Raw genomic sequence first — 19189 nt, 5'->3', positions numbered from 1 at the left:
TGTCAAATTAAACATCGCATGTTGACACGGAACGTATTTGCGTGAGTGACATCTGTGGTTACCATATTTGTTTATATCTTCCCCAGTCCTCTAGCTGCTCTTATTATGTATTTATATTCTCGCACATGTTAGTTTAGATTTCGTTCTTTAAAAATATAGTCACGTTTTAAAATAAAGTTTTATTTGTATCCGAATTTATCTGGAAATTCATTGGAGCCCTCGGAGAGATACTTTGCTTATGTATCTATGGTTTTATTTAGTGGTTTTTAGTTGTCTTATTTTTATTGGTTTGGTTTAAAGTTTGGTGTTGTTTTGATTTTAAAAATGGGTGATTTCGCGAAGTACAACAAAGTTAGAAAGTCTGTTGTTAGAACTGCAAACAAATTAATTACAAGGGGAGAGACAATTATTTCGTCATATACCGATAATGTTGCAGATGTTCGTCAAATTGAGTCGATCCGTGATACTTTGATGGAAAAAATAGCGAAAGTTGCTGAACTAAACGAGTCGATTATGGATTGCTTGACAGAGCAGGATGATATCGACAAGGAAGAAGATTCTAGTACGGAGGAAATGATGATGTTAAAGGATAAACTTCGTCTGTTTGAATCATTTTTAGAAAAACGATCAGCCAAAAAGGATTTTTCAGAAGCAGGAAGCACTTTCAGCCACAGTAAACTAATAAAATTGCCTCGCTTACATTTACAGCCCTTTGATGGGCATCCGGAAAACTGGTCGACTTTCTGGGATAGCTTTGAATGTGCCGTACACACTAATGACGATATTTCCGACGTTCAAAAAATGACCTATTTAAAAAATCTAGTAGAAGGTCCCGCTGCAAGTTGTATCGCTGGGTTTAGACTTAGCAATGAAAATTATAAAACCGTCGTTGATTTACTGAAAGAGAGATATAATAATAAACAGTTACTTATTTCAGCACATATGAAAAAATTACTGAAACTTGAACAGGCGAATAACTTAACTAACATAGAAACATTGCGTAATGTATTTGACAACGTTGAGACACAAGTGAGAAGTCTGGAAAATTTAGATGTCACGTCTGAAAATTATGGTCCGCTATTAATACCGGTACTTATGTCGAAACTTCCAGAAGAGCTTAATTTAATTATTAGTCGTCAATTTAACGACAAAGATTGCTGGGATATGAAGTTAGTTTTAAGAGCGTTAAAATCGGAGATCGAAGTTCGTGAGAAATCTGCATATTCTTTACAACAGCCACACGATAACAACCCGTTTTCATCATCGGCATTACCAGTTCACTATTCACATCAATCGAACCGTGATCTTCCGCACAATCAGTATCAGAACAATCAGCATAATTATCGCAATCATCAGAATAATCAGAATAATTATAGATGCATATTTTGTGACAAATCGCATAAATCACAGCAATGCCGAATAATCACTAATTTCGACGCAAGGAAAAACGTGTTACGTGACAAGAAGAGATGTTTTGTTTGTTTGAAAGGTGGACATTTAGCCAAGTCTTGTTATTCTAAGATTAGTTGTTTAAAGTGTTCGGGTAGACACCATGTTGCTATTTGCGATAAGAAAAGGGACGTTGACCAAGGTCGTAGAGATAAGGATGGAACCGAACAAGAAAAACCAGAAAATGTTGCTGGTGCCACTTCGTTGGTTACAAGTTCAAATTCGCTCGACATTCCGAGTTCCGTTATGTTGCAAACCGCTAAAGTTAAAGTTGTTAATACTACTGATCCTTCAAAAATTGAGAACACGAGAATTTTGTTCGATAACTGTTCCCAATTAAGTTACATATCGCCCGAGTTATGTGAAAAATTGCAATTAAAGGTTGTTGGTAAGCGTGAGATTTGCATCCGTATTTTTGGTAAACATTCGTTCAAAGAAACTTTAGATAGGGTGCAGTTTTCAGTGATCGGTTTAGATGGAGATAAAATCAACGTTGATTGTTATGTGAAAAATATTTGTCATCCTTTAACAGGACAGAATTTTAACGATTGTTTGAAGTATAAACACTTGAAAGACTTACGTTTAGCTGACAGTAACTGTAATAATAGAGATTTGAAGGTGGATGTCTTGTTGGGTGCTGATAATTATTGGAAATTTTTTGATGGTGGTATAGTTCGGGGTGAGGATGGGCCAGTTGCTTTAAATTCAAAGGTTGGATACATTGTAAGTGGACGCATAGGGTCGAGTGAAGGTAGTAGAAGTGCAGTCTTGGTAGCAAACGTATTGAAGATTGGGGCTGAGTTTGTCGAAGATAAGTTGGATAATCAGTTGGAAAAGTTTTGGTCCTTCGAAAACGCTGGTATCGAGGAACAACCAGCTGTTGAAAATTTTTGTGAAAATGTTAAATTCAGCGCGCAGACTAAACGTTACGAGGTGCGGCTGCCTTTTAAGGATGATCACGATGTGCTCCCTGATAATTATTGTGTTTCTTCAAAGAGACTTGAATCATTGAGGCATAAATTGAAAAATAATCCCGAATTATTGCGTAATTATAACAGTATCCTCAAAGAACAGCTTGAACAAGGTATCATTGAAAGAGTTACCAACGACGATTGTACCAAAAGACAAGTTCACTATTTACCACACCGACCAGTCATTCGTGATGATAAACCAAGCACCAAAGTACGCATGGTATTCGATGCAAGTTCAAAATCGGTGGGACTGTCTTCATTAAATGATTGTTTGTATGCTGGACCATCTTTAACGGAGCCTTTATATAACGTTTTATTGCGCTTTCGATCTCACAAAGTAGCCTTCATTGCTGATATCGAGAAGGCATTTTTACAAATTAGTTTACATCCAACCGATCGTGATTTTGTTCGTTTTATTTGGTTTAAAGATTTACATAATTTATCAGAACAAAACATTGAAACTGCAGAAATTGGTATTTATAGATTGAGTAGAGTATTGTTTGGTGTAAGTTCGTCACCATTCCTCCTTAGTGCCACTCTTATTAAGCATGCTGAATCGTTTAATCATGTTGATCCTTTGTTTGTACAGAAGTTATTGAGTTCACTTCACGTTGATGATCTAACTTCCGGTGGCGCTACTGTTAATGCAGCACATGATTTTTACCAGAAATGTAAACAACGTCTCGCTGAAGCAAATTTCAATCTGCATAAATTTCATTCGAATTCCGAAGAGTTGGAACAATTAGTTACCAAACCCCATGTTGCTCATACCGGACATGTTACCAAAGTTCTTGGTGTTTTGTGGGATAAAAAGAAAGATTCGCTCTTATTCACATTCGACGACATTTTATCGTTAGCGAAGGACATACCGACAAAACGACAATTGATTAAATTTACCGCTTCCATTTATGACCCTCTTGGTCTTATTAACCCTATTGTTATGCGATTAAAAACATTGTTTCAAAAAACCTGTGTAGGTAAAATTGGTTGGGACATCGAGTTGAGTGGACAGGTTTTGGACGAGTGGCGAGTTACGTACAATGATTTTAAAAGTTTTTCACATTTGAATGTACCACGATGTTACGATGGCGGGAATATTGTTGATGTACAATTGCATGGTTTTTCTGATGCTTCTTTGAAAGGTTACGGTGCGTGTGTTTATTTGAGGTTCGAACATGCTGATGGTAGTTTTTTTACGAAGTTAGTGACGTCTAAGTCGAGAATCGCGCCAATTAAACCGGTCACGATACCTCGATTGGAGCTGAGTTTGGTTTATGATATTTCTGTGACACGGTGTTGGATTGATTCGTCTATTGTTTTATATTGGATTAAAAATGTTAATAAGAAGTATGAGGTGGTTGTCGAACGGCGAGTTGGTATCATTCGTGATTTAGTTTCACCGGACAGTTGGTTTCATGTGGAGTCAAAGGCAAATCCTGCGGATATTTTGTCGAGAGGTTGTTTGGTATCTGAGTTGGTGAACAATAACTTATGGTTTTCAGGACCTGATTTCTTGCGCGACACTAACATCTCAGCTTCGAGTTTTAATTTCAGTAATTTCAAGGTTGATGATTCGACTTGTTTAATTGTTGGTAACGACGAATCAGAGGAGAGCACCGAAGAAGAAATTGATTTAAATTTTATGAACATTGCACGATATTCTAATTACACACGTTTATTGCGAATTACCGCATTGGTTTTACGATTTGTTGGAAACCTCAGAAAAAAGCGTCGTAAGGAAGAATTGGTTTTACATACATTTGTTACAAAGGACGAGCAGTTGCATGCAGAAAAACTGTGGATTAAATATGCGCAAAAAGATATAATTCAACTTCCGAGTTACAAGCAGTTACAAAAAGATTTACGATTTCAAAATATTGATGGTATTATTCGTTGTAAGGGACGCTTAGAAAACGCTCCTTTAGACTTTGATACTAAGTTTCCGATATTTTTACCGAAAAAAAATCCTTTAACTAGGCTAGTCATTTTGCATTATCATGTTCAAGTTTTGCATAATGGTTTGAAAGAAACACTTAATGCCATCAGATCGAAATTTTGGATTCCAAAAGCACGAAATTACATAAAGCAGTTAATCCGACAGTGCTATTTATGTCGTTATTATGAAGGGAAATCTTATGCGTATCCTGTTTCACCAGCATTACCGAAATCACGACTATCCAATCATCATCCGTTTAAACATACTGGTCTCGACTATGCCGGACCTTTATATGTTCGAAATGTTTATCATGGTGGAAGTATGTATAAAGCTTGGGTGTTCTTATTTACTTGTACCAGTACCAGAGCTTTACATTTGGATTTAGTTCCTGATGCTTCGTCTTCAGGTTGTATTCGTAGTCTTCGCCGATTTTTCAGTGAACGAGGTATTCCCTCTGAAATTATTTCTGATAATGGTAGTCAATTCATTGCCGAAGATACACAACGATTTTCGTCAAATCGAGGAATTAAATGGCATTTTAATTTAGAAGCCGCTCCTTGGTGGGGAGGGATGTTCGAAAGACTTGTAAGATCCGTTAAACGTTGTTTAAAGAAGACTTTACACAATACCAGATTATCGTATGAAGAACTACTGACTGTTCTAGCTGAAATTCAAGCAGTTATTAATAACAGACCGCTGACATTTTTGTATGAAAACATAGGTGAGCAACCATTAACACCTAACCATTTATTATTTGGGAGAAAAATTAATTTGGAAGCCTCACATATTGATAGCGATGAAAATGAAAAAGATTTGTGTCAACGTTATGATCATTTGCAACGTATCATAAACCACTATTGGAATCGATGGAAATGCGAATATTTGACAGAGTTACGCGAATATCACAGAGTTGGCAAATCACGTGGTGAAACTCCTATTCGAATCAACGATGTTGTTTTAATTGAGGAAGCAAAGCAACCGAGACAAAATTGGAAAATGGGAGTCGTTGAAGAGTTCGTACCATCACGTGACGGCAAGAAACGGGGAGCTGTCGTTAGATATGTTCTCAATGGAAACACACATACAATAAGAAGACCGATAAACAAACTTTATCCTGTTGAATTAGCGAAAGACGAAGCTGAAAAGAAAGAAGAAGTAAATATCACATTCATTGACGAAAATGATATCATAACGAACATTTAAATAAGAAACATAAAGACATTATGTTATACATTTGTTGACACTTTTATAGTTTATCACGTATTTGTTATATATAAGATATTTAGGCAGCTAGGGGGGAGGATGTGGTTACCATATTTGTTTATATCTTCCCCAGTCCTCTAGCTGCTCTTATTATGTATTTATATTCTCGCACATGTTAGTTTAGATTTCGTTCTTTAAAAATATAGTCACGTTTTAAAATAAAGTTTTATTTGTATCCGAATTTATCTGGAAATTCAACATCATACATTGTGGCTAAATACAAACCTTTAAAGTGATATTTCTGCCGAATGTGACGTCACCAGCTACAGTCAAATGATCTAATTCGAGAATATCAGGAATGTTGACGAAGCGATGTAAATATTCTTTCACCTAAAAAAACATAGGAAGAAAAAAAATAAACATGAGTAAAAAGTTACTTATTTAAGGTAAAAACCAATGACGCAAATAAAATGACGACTCAGCATTTTTCTTCTACTTCTATTCATACCATTTTGTCCAGCTGTGTTTTTACAAACTCGTGATAAAGGTGACTGAAGGCCTTACTTCGATTGACGTGACATTTTGTCGCGCATCACCGTTTTTAAAGAAGTCGTTATAAATACTCTATAACAATATTTAAGTTGGGATTTAACAAAAAGGTGAAAATAATCAATGAAATATGCTATCTTGAAATTTTGCTTGCATCCTGTGAACGCTTTTGTTTTTTATATTCTTTGTTAACCCTTATAAACCTCATTCAATTCAAAGTGGAGAGTTTTCTACTTCAAAGTTTGATAAATGTTAATTTTCAGATGTAACTGACAGTTGACTTGATGGAGGGGTTTATTATAGTAAGAATTCTTTTCTATATAGACTGCACGTAAAAAAAACTTGCACCGTGTTTTGCTTCATTTTTATGACGTCGGTCAGGAAAATCCTTTAAGTTGTTGTTTTTCTTGTAAATAATAGAACTCACCTTTTTGAAGAAATGACCAAGTTGTATTAAGGGTGTGGTAGAAAATTGTCTGCTTTGATTCATCATGAGGGTCCCATTATCGATTGTGTACAAATTTGACATGATCAGAAACAAATCTGAACATGTTTTTACTGGCAGGAAGCGACTACGAGGAACATTCACACCTAGACACAAATATTATATTAATATCTTGGTCAAGAACAAATATTATTTAAAAAAATACACTGAAACAATCTCTGTTAACGTTTCTCATTTTGTTTTAAGCAGCAAAATACCAAAGAGAATAAAAACACAACCATTTATTGAAATCAATCCTATCCCTAAAATTGACGGTAACAAAAATGTCGCTATAAAACTGTATTTTGGTCAATATCTAAACTAACAAATAAACATTAACAAATAAAAATAAAAAACTACATAATAGTTGAAAATATGCTCAAAAAACGTGTAATTACTTTTAAGAAATTTAACAGTAGGCCACCAAAATACAAAAAAAAGAAAGAATAAAAACAAATTTATTAAAGGTTCCTCCCCAAAAATGTTACTAAACATACATATTTGAACAGAACGTCACGTTACCTATAGACTTGTTAAACGATTTAATGGCTGCTCCGATAGCTGTTTCTAGTTGAATGATTTTCTCACCATTATCAAGTTGCTAAACACAAAACATTTACCATAAAGCATCAACAACTCCAGCTGTAACCACTAACAACTAGTATCAAATGAAATAAGCAAGCCACATTAGACCGTACACTTTACTGAACACAAATTTTATCTAGTTTGCATGGCTCTATGCTTGTATATATTCACCATATAGGCGTGGAAATTTATAGGAAAGTAATCACAAAGTTGCAGCTTTTGTCCACATTACCGCTATGATTTAACTATGATTCTCCCTGACTTTCCGGACGCTATGATCTCTATATATAAAAAGGCTCTGTTGGTTGGTCCACTTAAGTAAATATTTTGGAAAAAAGTTGGAAGAATAAGAAGGTTTAACCACAGAGCAAATTCAATCAAAACTTGATTACAAGCAAGTTATTACGGGGTTTCCACTCTTTTTGTAAATATTTTAGAATATGTCGGAGATTTTTGGAGTATTTGAATTAGGTAAAGTGTAATTTAGAATCACAGGAAGTAAGTATATCAAAGACATTAAACAAGGAAGACAAAATTGGATTGATCAGATTTTATTTTTTTGCATTAGCCGATGCAGTATTGGACATATATTCCACAAAATTCATTAAAAAATTGAGTTTGGTTAATGGATGCCCCTAAAATTAAGAAGATTTTGAAGAGTAACTTTTAGGATTTTTAGGAGGCCTAGGAACCCTAATTAGGATAGCAATGACCAACCTTCTGATTATTGATGATTTCCATATGCAAGTCATTGTTCTCCACAGCGCGCTTTATTGCATCCAGTTTCACCCATAAGTTATTTGTATTGAATATCCTAAAAATAAGTCGCGTATTCTTCGGACCAAGGTTGTTGTTCTATTTCCGTGTGAAAAGAATGCAAAAAAAACAACCTCGCACTCTGCTTTCGAAAAATCTTTTACGGGAATTAAAAAACCAAAATGGCGATTTTGTAGCGATAAGTTTTGTAACTTTAAAATATATATATTTTTTTTAATTCTAGTATTTTTTTTATGAGAATAGCTTTTATTTTTCTGGACTATAATATAAATTAGGGGGTAGTAAAACTATAGCAAGAAAATGAATTCTGTAGCATTAAGGAAAATGTAAAATATTTTATTAAAAAAAATCCTTTGACTAGGTTCTACTAGCTAAAATTAGCATCTATTTTAACACCCCACCATATCACAATGTGGCTGCCACCGAATTTGTGTTTACAAATTTAGAGAACGTGGAAGTTCACACATTTTTTTTCAAACCTGTTCCATAAAAATTTGAAAGTTTTACATCAATATGTTGACCATTTGTGCTAAATTTTATGTTTTACTATGAAATCCACGAAATCATTAAATTTATTCATTTTGTTGTGGTAATTTTTAATTTCTTGGTTTGCATTATGTTTTCAAAATATTTATTCTATCAAAAAAATATTTTCAGTTGTGTGAAGGTATTTTGTTACCAAAACATTTTTTAGGTGCACGAGAAATTTTAAACATAGCATAACTTCTACATAAACTAAGTTTATGTGTTCTCAAAACCATGGTACTATTCAGAAATAAAAATAACGTCCATTTTGTTCTCGTTTCAAAAGTGACATAACTATGCTATCATTTTAGTCGCTCACTTCATAGAGATATAATAAAAGAGATTTACTTATTATATGCTATATGCACTATGCTGACTTCCAGTCTTTAAGGCTGGTTTAAAATTGTCATATATAAACGGTAAAAACTTTAATAACAGTCGATGATTAAAAATACTGCATGATGTTAAAAGGTTATCAGACAAATAGATGTAAGAGATTTTTCATAATCCCAATATAACTATAATTCTGTGGTAGATTAAAAAAAAGAAATAGTCAGCATTTGAATGCAAAAAATAAAAAATACCTGAATTTTGATACTGATTTAAAGGATTGAACCTAAAACAATGGTGATCAGAGATAGTTATAGAATAGAATCACACATTCTAATTGGTTGACAATTCACTCAAAATTCTACCAGCCGATTCATATGCTAATGGACATTTTGCTAGAAATATTCCATCTGGTAGAAAATCAGCGTTTAAATATCTTTCCACCTTCACGACCCCGGGTATCATACCGAAAATGACGTCACTTACATGTTGTTTTGGTACTTGGGCAATTTCCAGAAGTCGTAAGGTGTCTTTGTAGCGAATTAATGTACCTCCCTAAAATTATAAAGGAAATTGAATATTAACAATACAGTCATGCTATTCAAAAAATAACTGATTCAGTATCAGGAAGGCAAAAACAGGCCTGTATAATGCAATAAAATAATGTATGACAATTAACATCTGGTTGGATAAAACATTTGTGCAAGCTTTGTATTTGAAACGACATAAAACACAAGAATATGTGACATAAACCAACAATTAACTAGCCAAGACGAAAAAAGCCTCAGCCAGGTTAAAAAAATTATTCAAGTTAAATAACCAAGGTTTAAACCCAAATAACAAATAATTTGTAAAGTAGTTCTTCAAAAAAACTTAAACTTGAATACAACCCTTAGCAAGGCTATATTTAAAATTTTACCCTTACCAACTAAGGCTAAAATTGAGTTAGTTATAATAAAGTGATATTGGCATAAATATGAGAAATGGTTGTACCAGTAACCTGTGTCTTTAATTTGTTGCTATGGAACATACTCTGTAAGGAATAATCAAAATCCTGAGGATGTGGTATAATTTTTAAAGAGACTTTTCAAAAATTTTCCTATATACATGAAGGAGTACATAAATTGGCTGATGTATAATCTGGTCCTTAAATTATGTGTACGAAAGACATTGGTAAAGATTACAATGTCACCAGTCACAGTAAAAGTCTGTTTACCTCCTATTCCCTAAAATAAGTTTTTTTAATTTCATATTTTATACTTTGTAATAAAGTACTATGACAAAAGTATTGATGGTTTGGAATCTACTGAAGTTATGCACAAATTTGTCAACATCCTGGGTCTTCTTCCCTACTTTCAATAGTCATTTTTCATATGCATACGAAACAAAAATCAGTGGAAGAGGGGTTAATTTGCAATTTATCTTGCATGATCATTCAAGGTTGTTACAGTTAAAAGCATTAAATTAACCCCCATGCTCAAAACGCAGTATTGTTTCCTAAACAATAAAAATAGAATATTAATTTAAAAATGGAACATATTGTATTATTAGTTTTACCTTTACATCAGCTCTTGTTTTATCAGTAACTTCCATCACAAATTCACATTTTTCATCTTCCTTTTGATTTACGAGGAAATTTAAAATTGCTGTATTAATTAATTAAGAAATCTACACAAGCATGCATTCTCAATTAAGAATAATACAAAGTTCACATTTATTTTAAAAAATATACTTAATTTTACTTATATCATTTCTAAGTACTTTTTCCCATTATATATAAGAACGTGAATAGCCAGTCATAAAAATATAAAAATTTTGTATCCAAAGCTAGCTAAAGAACAATCAGGAGCACAGGTATTTGTGGTGCACCCATATAAAATACATTGCAACAAAAAGATACACAAATCCACTGTAGCACCAAGATTGTCAATATTAGATGAAAACACGTACTCCTTTCCTTCTTCGATAAATTGACTGAGTAATCCTGAGTTGTAAAATGATTGATACATATCTCCGTGACCAGGTGGGTACCAACTAAAATATGGTGTTAAAAATTTGTTGAAATAAAATGTAAAGTAGTATGTAAAAAATAAAACTGTATAGATCAACAAAAAATACAGGGTCTTGTTCTTAATCTTCGTTACCCGTGAGGGCACCACATACATACTACATTATTGTTTTGACCAAAGAGAAACTCAAAAATGATAGGCATTTTTTTGGATTGATTGACATCAATAGCATTTCTTTAAGTAAAGCTGCACGTTTGAGAACAACTCAGAAATGGGTAGATATTACAACATGTGGATAATTAGCCTACATGTGAGAACAAAATCGGTGCAACCTCCAAAATCTAATCCACCCATTTTAAAACCGACAGGTTAATAAAATTATCAAAAAAACCTTTAAATTCTAATATTTCCTTAACCATTCATCAAAAGAACATGATACTACACATTATTCTAATCAGTATTTTGAGCTCCACACAATGTAAGCAATAAACAAAGTTTTTAACAGGAAAATTGGAAATTTATCAAAATATCTTTGTTAAAGCTTCCTAATAAAGTGGATTTTCCCATAGCCCATGCAACTAGTCTCTATTTCCTCTGCTTGTACAAAAATAAATGCCACATAACACAGGAAATATGTTGGATTTAAAATTTATTAATAAGGGGATAGTATGATGGGTGATTTCATGTGGATTTTCCACAGCCTAAGAACTTTTAATGTAATAACGCTGATTGTGAGACAATTAAAAAGAAGATGTAACTATTAGGTCCCATTTCCCACCTGGAAAATTAACATTTTGTAACATTACATTATATTAATTAACCCAACAAAACAATTATTGGTGAAGTAACTACCTTGTACTTAAACTTGTAAAAAACGGTAAAAAATAACTGACATTCTTTCGCATTGATAAATAGGGGATACCTAGACCAAAATTGGTCAAATTTCCAAAAGTTAAAACTCTACCCATTTTACAACTGGCAGGTGAATGGCATAATCAGGTACAAAGGTACAAATTGTGATATTACCTTAAGCAAGGAGTTAAGTGCACAATAGAAATTTTTTTGAAACACCTTAAAAGATGGTTAACAGAGCAAATATTCTCCAGCTACCTTCAAAGAAAGAAATATTTTTTTAAAAAATTAATTTGGTAAAAAGCTTGCTACTTGCAATTAAAAGTTAAATAATAATAATTAAATATAACCTTTCGTGATCATCCATGTTTATGGTCTTTGCCACAGTATGGAGAGATTCTTTATATAGCCTTGGATATTGACTTTGTTGGAAACAATATAACTTGACATTGACATGGATGTATTTGCGTAAGACTTTTTGTGTATCTTCATGTGTGTTAAATGAATTCATTAGCACAAGAGGGATACTACACCCATATTTGTTGTTTAAACTCTAAGGAGAATAAATAATATGTACATATAACTTTTTACATAATATTTTATGCTATTGTGTTACTGCCAATAAAGAACATTATAAAATCCGGACTTCAAATCATGCTTTACAGTTAAACCTAAAAAGAAACAAACCTCAATCTGCTGCACTTGCATATCCAAAAATGTTAAATCATTGCGAACAGTAATCACACTTTTTGGACCAGTACAACCCATAGTTGTACCCAAACCTCCATTTAGTTTTAGCACCACAAGCTTGTTAAGCAAGTTTTTGATGTCAGTTGGTGTTTGTGTCTTTAGATCTGCATATGGCTTGATCTAAAAATGTAGGCCACTGTCAAATTACCATGGTTAGGAAAAAATAACACACACCAGTTCTTTCATGTAAAAAAAGATAATGGCAAACAAAAACACAAACTAATGAAACCACTGATCTTAAATACGGGCTTAAAAGTGTAATACAAGAATCTTTATAATAATATTTTGTCTGTGCCTGCAAAAACATGTAGTGAGACACACAGAAAATCCATGTGGTCCTGCAGCTTATTTCGGATCCTGGCAAACCGAGTTTTTTAACAGCTTTGTTTGAGCTGCTTACGGGCAATAGACAAATCATGAGGTTCCATTTTCACCTGTTGATTTTATGGACCGAAGTCTTATATAAAAAATATGAAATACAGATAGCATGCTTTTCTAATTAAGAGCATACCCTATCTTCTGGTGGTGGAGCAATCTTTTCCCATTCAACCTGCTGATCTTGATTGTCAACGAATCGGTTAAATAATCTTTGAAACCCACTGAGATTTTTGGTAAATTCCTAAGAAACAAAATATAATTTAAAATAAAAAGAAAACTTATATAAATGGGGTACAAAACTCTTTCCTGTGAGAACTATAACTGATATTTATCTTCAAGTCATGAACAAGCAAGTTTATTCTAGACTATGTTGCGACAGCTTTTAGTCAGGCCTGGTCATAAATTGCATGCAATCGCACTAGCATGCCTAGTCACATGCCTAAAAGAAACTTGGCAGTGTGATGTCTCACATGCCTCAGGACCTGTGTGGAGAGCGATGCACAAAATAGAAAATCAACAGTTTGATTTTCGATGACTTTTCGAGCCTAAGGTTTCTTATAGACTGGTTTCTTATAAAAAAAAACCATGTGTAAATGATTTACCTGACCGGTAAAATCCCTGTTATCACGTCCCCAAGACAGAAATCCCCCTGCAATAGGTTTTGTCTACAATTAAATCCATGATATAACGTCTGTTCTACCTGTAAGTGCAGTTTTGCAGACTATATCTGCATCCATGCTCCATCGGCGTTTACCTCTGCATAAGTTAAGAACCACATGGCTGGATTTCTTGTGTAATACCTGGTTACCAATGACGAAGGGGACAGGCAATAGAAATTCTAAGTAATTTTTTTTAACTAAGTCAGGAGATGGTGAATTAGCCAGGATGGTCTGGTTGGCTATGAATAGGCTTGTCGTGGATTAAAAGGACCAGAACTATTCAATAAGTCCAAGATTTAAACAAATGCAAGTGTCGGACCAAGTAGGGAAATCTTTCAGACGTTTTGTTCGACGAAAGTTCGAAACGAGCTATGGACATTGCTGACCAAACTGGAAATGTTGGGGAGATTTTGTCTGACGAGTCTCCCAAAATTATTTTACGGGCTGCCTTCTAGGAAGTTTTTCGAAATCGCTACCTTTTATCTTTCATCGCACCCCTAAATAGAATTCAGGGGTGCGATGTTTGTCACATGCAATTGCAACTTTAGGAGTGCGACCTACAGACGCCAATCATTTTACTCATGACTAGTAAAGAAGATAAATAGAGGATCGAAATCATCCAATCAGATCACAGCAACTAAAGTAATCAACTTTTTTACAAACCTGGGTTAAAACAAAAAGTAAGATGAAATCTTCCTTTTTCCTAAAAGTTTGTATTCTGATACGTTTAACACTATCTGATTAAAGCATTTTGCAAATTATAAATATTTTATTTTCAAGGTGCAGGTGTGGGTATATTTCTAGATAGGAATACTTTCTACTATTTATGGTTTCTTTCATCTTTCTTGCTGTCCAACCTGACTCTTGGTCTATGATCTTTTTATAATTCCAGTCAAAAACATAATCATTTTTCAAGCTATGGGTCGCATTCTGATTTTTCTCTGTATCTGCATTGTGTATGGCCTTTTTTATGTTTCAACATTTGTTTCGTTTCATCGACAAAAAAAAACGTTACAATCTTTACACATGATTTGTAGACAATATTACGTTAAATCACGTTAAAATATTTTGTCTTTTGGGTGTGATAGTATACTATGTAGCGTTATTTTAGATTAAAACACTGGCTTTACCTTATGTTACTTGCCCTCGTATATGGCTTTAAACAGTGTAGTTTGTTCATCTTCCGCATTCTCCCTGTCACCCTTTCTATTATTTCTGTTCCTGATTTTTTTCTTTTGGTCTTTTTCTTCACTGACTACATTGACTTAATGTAACAAAAAACCAAACTTTTAGAAAAAAGAAAAGATTTTAATAAATCCAGCCAGGTTTGTAAAAAAGTAATAACTTTAATTGCTGTGATCTCATCATCATCATCATTCACGACTTATGTCCGTTTTCCATGCTAGCATGGGTTGGACGGGGTATATTAATGACCCTCTTCCAATCTGATTTAGACCGTGTTAGATCTAAACTCAACTTCCTCTGTATCAAGTCTGTCCTTAAAACCTCCTGCCAAGTCTTTCTTGGTCTGCCTCTGGGCTTTGCCCCAGGAACTATCAAGTCTCTACACTTTCTTATCCAATTATCCTCTGATCTGATTGGTTGATTTCACTCTTCCAATTATCTCCCTCACTAATAAATAGCCAGAGGTGATTAAATGATTTCCTGCCGATGACTCACTTGTTCATAACATAATAACTTTCAAATTATTTACAAACAAAAAAGATCCTTCACAACAAAGAAAATACGAATACCTCTTTTTTGTCTTCTGGACACGTTTCTAACAACTTTTTAATATCATTAAAATTGCCTTCTTTTGCTTCTTCTTGTGCAAGGTTCATAAAATTGTATGATGCCTAAATTAAATTAGAATTTATATATATACAATTTTTAATAAGAATCAACTAAAAACCATAATAATTTAATCTACATAAGCAACCTAAGTTATTTTTGTACCTTCAGTAAGCTGCTTAACTTGTTCATTGTGACTTTCTTGATGACTGTTCATTTCTACTTTTTTATATATTTCAAGCTATATACAGTTTTTAACTGTGCACAATAACACAACAGTGAAAATAAACTTTTATTTCAATAAAAATAAACTTTTCTTTTTTGTTATTTCCTTTATTCATCAATACAAAATCTTAGAATTATTATATAACATTGTTTTATAAATATAATAAGGAAGAACACCTGGATGGGATTTACACATAACCTTCTTTCTTTTTCTTATTGTTATTATATGTTAATGGATTATTTGAATATTTAGCTCATGTTAATTGCGGTGACTTCAGTAAACCTTCTAGTTGTCCTGTAGAATGATAGGCACCTGGCTCTGGCCTAGTACAGTATCTCAAATAAAGTTAGCCATGTTATATTATACTTGCTTTGAGTATTGTCTTGTTTGCCCCATGTCAACACGCCTCTGCTTTGCTACGATTAATAAACACAGGCACACAACTCAGTCAAAAAATGTTAAAATTTTCTGCTCTGCTGTGAGGTAAACCAACCTGTAAACTTACTCTTTTCTGATGTGATTTTCAATTTTTTTGCGACCCGTTAGCAATTTTTTAATAGCCAAAATAACAGGTGCAAAAATGATGTAAGTTTATTTTAAGTTTTTGTAAAGGAAATACTTACTTGGATATTGTCTAACTGATGTTAAAATGTTATTTTTGTCTCAATCTTTGTCCCCTAGACATTTTTGTAAAGATTAAAATGCAAATTATATACAATTAAATTGTTTTTATAAAAAAAATCTTTCCAAATGTAAGTCCTTTAAAGGGACTGTATGGTGAAAAATATATATACCTTATATCAAATTATTAAAGAAAATCCCCTTCATTCACTTTGTATTTTATTATTATAAAAGTATAACCTTTTTTCTTTATTTACTTTCTTTGTGAAACATGACCTTCGCTCACCATCATGGAGGGTATAAGTCTGCATTGAAAGTCAGGCTGGATAAATATGTTTGCGTATGACATAGTGCAATTCAGAAACAAATCATTAACAAACTCATTGTATGGAATGTGAGGCAGTAAGTTAACGCCGTATTTATTTTTTCATACTTGTGTATAAATTAGACAGTTCCTAGCTAATTTACCCTAGTATCATAATCACATGAATTATTCATATATACAAAAATAATTCATTTTTTTGCACAAGGTAACCGTTTATTCAAAAATGAAAGGCTAGCGATAAACATTATCAACTTAGGTCCCAGGATTTTTTTTATTATTTGTTAATGGAAAAAAAGAAAAGGGATTCTGGACTAAATGAAAAATAGCCTCCAAGTGTTTTAAGCATGAGAAAAGCTTTTAAGAAAACATGTGTAAAAGGTATACTTCTTTTCGTAGCAAGTTAGCGGGTTCAAAGCTTCTTCATATTTTTACAAACATCTCTTGTGCTGCTTATGGCTGTGATAACAAAAAAATAAAAAATAAAGACAAAACTTTTTTCAGCTTCCGGAAAGACTGGCTAGTAAAAAAAGCTTGGATTGCTGCAATAGGGACTAAAGATCTTCTCATTCAAATTTTTGTTTGCTTGGATCATTTTGACGAAAGCTGTTATGATCCAAGTTGGGACTGTCAGGTCAAAGAGTTTTAAAATGATCGTCCTTGTAAACGAAGACTTTTGCCAAAATCCATACCCACTATATTCGCTCAAAAGCGTCCTTCTAAGGAACGCGCAACTTCAAAATCGAGAGCTGAAAAAAAAAACAATCAAAAGAGGTAAGCCCAATATATATTGAAATATTTTTTTTATCGCTGCTCTGTTAATAATTTCCTCATTACTTCACATCTGAAATACTTAGTAAATATACCTCATTCCCAGTGCTCTTTTTTTCAATTGCTACAAAGCAATTGGAAACGAGATTACTGCATCTACACACTTTTATTTTTGTAATTAGTGGAAGCAGCGTTGCCTGAGGAGCTTCCGTAATCCTCCTCTGAGTCTTTCGACAAACTCACTGCGTCATATCCAGACTGTGAATTTGAAGTTGTAAGAAACTTGTCAATTGGTATACAAGCTGTACCTAAAACATATACAAGGTCGACAAAGTATAAGAATGCAACTTTTAGGAATGTATCGACACAAACACCTAGCTGTATAGCAGATGCACAAACACAAAAGTGGTCACTGTTCCAATAGCAATTGATGCTTCCCGCCAAACAGAGTTTGAAATTTGTTTGGACGATGGTACGTTTTCTCTCTACTCGTATATGGGGAAAAAATTTTTTTGGGTATACATAATGACATGATTTGTTTTTTTCTTCAGATTCTGATTGTATGAATGAATCAGTGGATACCGATTTGGATGATGAGCTAATTGGAGACATAGCACCTGCAGTTTTAAATAGTACATTTAACATGTTACATAAAGGTAATTTGCGTAAGACTATTTTAGCAACAAAATTAGACTATTTTAGCAACAAAATTAGACTATTTTAGCAACAAAATGATCCCTAATGAATAATAAAAAAGGTATAGGCACAGGCACTATATAGGCACATTTACTAATGTTAGGTGACATTGGCAATACACTCGAGTTACTTGGGCTACCTAACTTAGTCGACACAAATACATCAGAAGTTCAAAATGCAGGTGTAAACAAGGAGCCTGATGTAGAAGAAGATTGTATTTCGGATGGTGACAATGAAAGTGATGATGAATGCCTCGCAAAATCTGTGGAGAGGTAATAATATTTTTTTATGTCAATGTTTCCTTTGGGAAAGACTAGAAAATGCTAACAATTGTGAATTCACTTTTACATTCCAGAACTGAAAAAAGCGACCCTAACTACTCTCTCACACGATATAGAAAAAGAAGAAGAAGCGGAGGAAGATGAATTAGAGAGTATTGAAAACAAACATGTCCATCCTTCTAAACAAAAAACATAACTTGTATATGAGTCATGTATTAAAGAATTGCTACGATATTGTTTCAAGTGTGGTTTAGTTTGTTGATCAGCAAAACGTCAGCATAATTCAAAACATTTGAAGTCAATTAAGTTACGACATGACATGTTTAAAGGGTAAGACAAATTGTATAATTAAATCATTCAACCTCGTTCCCAGGACGTTTTCATACACCTATTGCAAACAAATACAAATAACTAGTAGCACTCCATCTTTAGGTTGTCATTACGTTTGGTCAAATCAACCAAAAGTTAGTCATACGAAAGGTCTGGTAATCTTCATTTAACTGCAGTAATCGAATTAGCTGGTATTAATAAGATGCTGAAATTTTGTAATATTTTGAAGAAAGTATTCCAAAAAGCGTCCTTGAGTAGGACAACCCAATAAAAATCAGGGTGTTGAGTAATGTGTTCTTGGTCTAAAATGAAAAAAAATCATTTCATGTTTACGTTAGATTATGTCATCAGAGGGTTGGTGAAGAATTGTAAAGCATACAGTACTGTAAAAAGGTATCTTAACATCGAGGATTGCGTATCGTGCGCAACGCGATCGATGCGCGATAGCTTTTTTTGCTCCTAAATTTCTATCGCGTGAAGTCTTATCTCACTTACTCGATAGGCAGTCTCGATACATCGCGAAGTGTTAAAAGTAATTAAATATCTGTTCTTATTAAATTGAAGCGCAAAGAAAAGAAATAAATTAAACGATAATCTCAAAAGAAATAATTTTATTATACTGTTCTCAAATCACAGCGTAAAGAAAAAAATAAGGGATTGTATAACTTAACGAAGTTCGTTTAACAAGTATTAT

The 19189-nt window shown here is 33.3% G+C and overlaps 3 protein-coding genes across 9 annotated transcripts in view; 2 read left to right on the top strand and 1 right to left on the bottom strand.

Annotated features, from left to right (window-relative positions):
* Window positions 1-19189, bottom strand: part of LOC130656547 (UTP--glucose-1-phosphate uridylyltransferase-like) — a 32660-nt gene that overhangs the window by 491 nt on the left and 12980 nt on the right. For 2 of the 4 annotated variants that reach the window (XM_057459427.1, XM_057459426.1), the window contains 12 exons: window positions 15212-15313; window positions 12932-13039; window positions 12358-12540; window positions 12021-12223; window positions 10710-10843; window positions 10367-10455; window positions 9296-9364; window positions 9064-9095; window positions 7895-7991; window positions 7115-7193; window positions 6536-6699; window positions 5845-5949 (listed from right to left, as the gene is read on the bottom strand). In XM_057459427.1, coding sequence (XP_057315410.1) covers window positions 5845-5949; window positions 6536-6699; window positions 7115-7193; window positions 7895-7991; window positions 9064-9095; window positions 9296-9364; window positions 10367-10455; window positions 10710-10843; window positions 12021-12223; window positions 12358-12540; window positions 12932-13039; window positions 15212-15313 — 1365 coding nt within the window. Of the gene's footprint in view, window positions 1-5844; window positions 5950-6535; window positions 6700-7114; window positions 7194-7894; window positions 7992-9063; window positions 9096-9295; window positions 9365-10366; window positions 10456-10709; window positions 10844-12020; window positions 12224-12357; window positions 12541-12931; window positions 13040-15211; window positions 15314-15396; window positions 15558-19189 lie in introns of those variants that run through there. The other 2 variants (XM_057459428.1, XM_057459429.1) reach the window with 2 other exon arrangements.
* On the top strand, window positions 65-5782 carry LOC130656538 (uncharacterized). The gene is made up of 2 exons (XM_057459415.1): window positions 65-4801; window positions 4904-5782. Exons 1-2 carry the CDS (start codon window positions 325-327, stop codon window positions 5557-5559), a joined length of 5133 nt encoding a protein of 1710 aa, XP_057315398.1. The 5' UTR covers window positions 65-324; the 3' UTR covers window positions 5560-5782.
* LOC130656558 (uncharacterized) lies at window positions 15709-18829 on the top strand. 4 transcript variants are annotated; one of them, XR_008984952.1, is made up of 7 exons: window positions 15709-16497; window positions 16922-17191; window positions 17371-17660; window positions 17740-17844; window positions 17988-18156; window positions 18240-18495; window positions 18598-18749. XR_008984952.1 is itself a non-coding variant. In XM_057459443.1 (6 exons), exons 4-6 carry the CDS (start codon window positions 17751-17753, stop codon window positions 18307-18309), a joined length of 333 nt encoding a protein of 110 aa, XP_057315426.1. In that variant the 5' UTR covers window positions 15709-16497; window positions 16922-17191; window positions 17543-17660; window positions 17740-17750; the 3' UTR covers window positions 18310-18747. The 4 variants fall into 4 exon arrangements, 3 of the variants coding, with proteins under 3 accessions (XP_057315426.1, XP_057315424.1, XP_057315425.1); XM_057459443.1 differs by having other exon boundaries at window positions 17543-17660; window positions 18240-18747; XM_057459441.1 differs by having other exon boundaries at window positions 18240-18747.

This window comes from Hydractinia symbiolongicarpus, chromosome 9 (assembly GCF_029227915.1).
Source record: "Hydractinia symbiolongicarpus strain clone_291-10 chromosome 9, HSymV2.1, whole genome shotgun sequence".
NCBI classification, from domain to species: Eukaryota; Metazoa; Cnidaria; class Hydrozoa; order Anthoathecata; family Hydractiniidae; genus Hydractinia; species Hydractinia symbiolongicarpus.
This window is presented reverse-complemented; position numbering and strand designations above follow the sequence as displayed.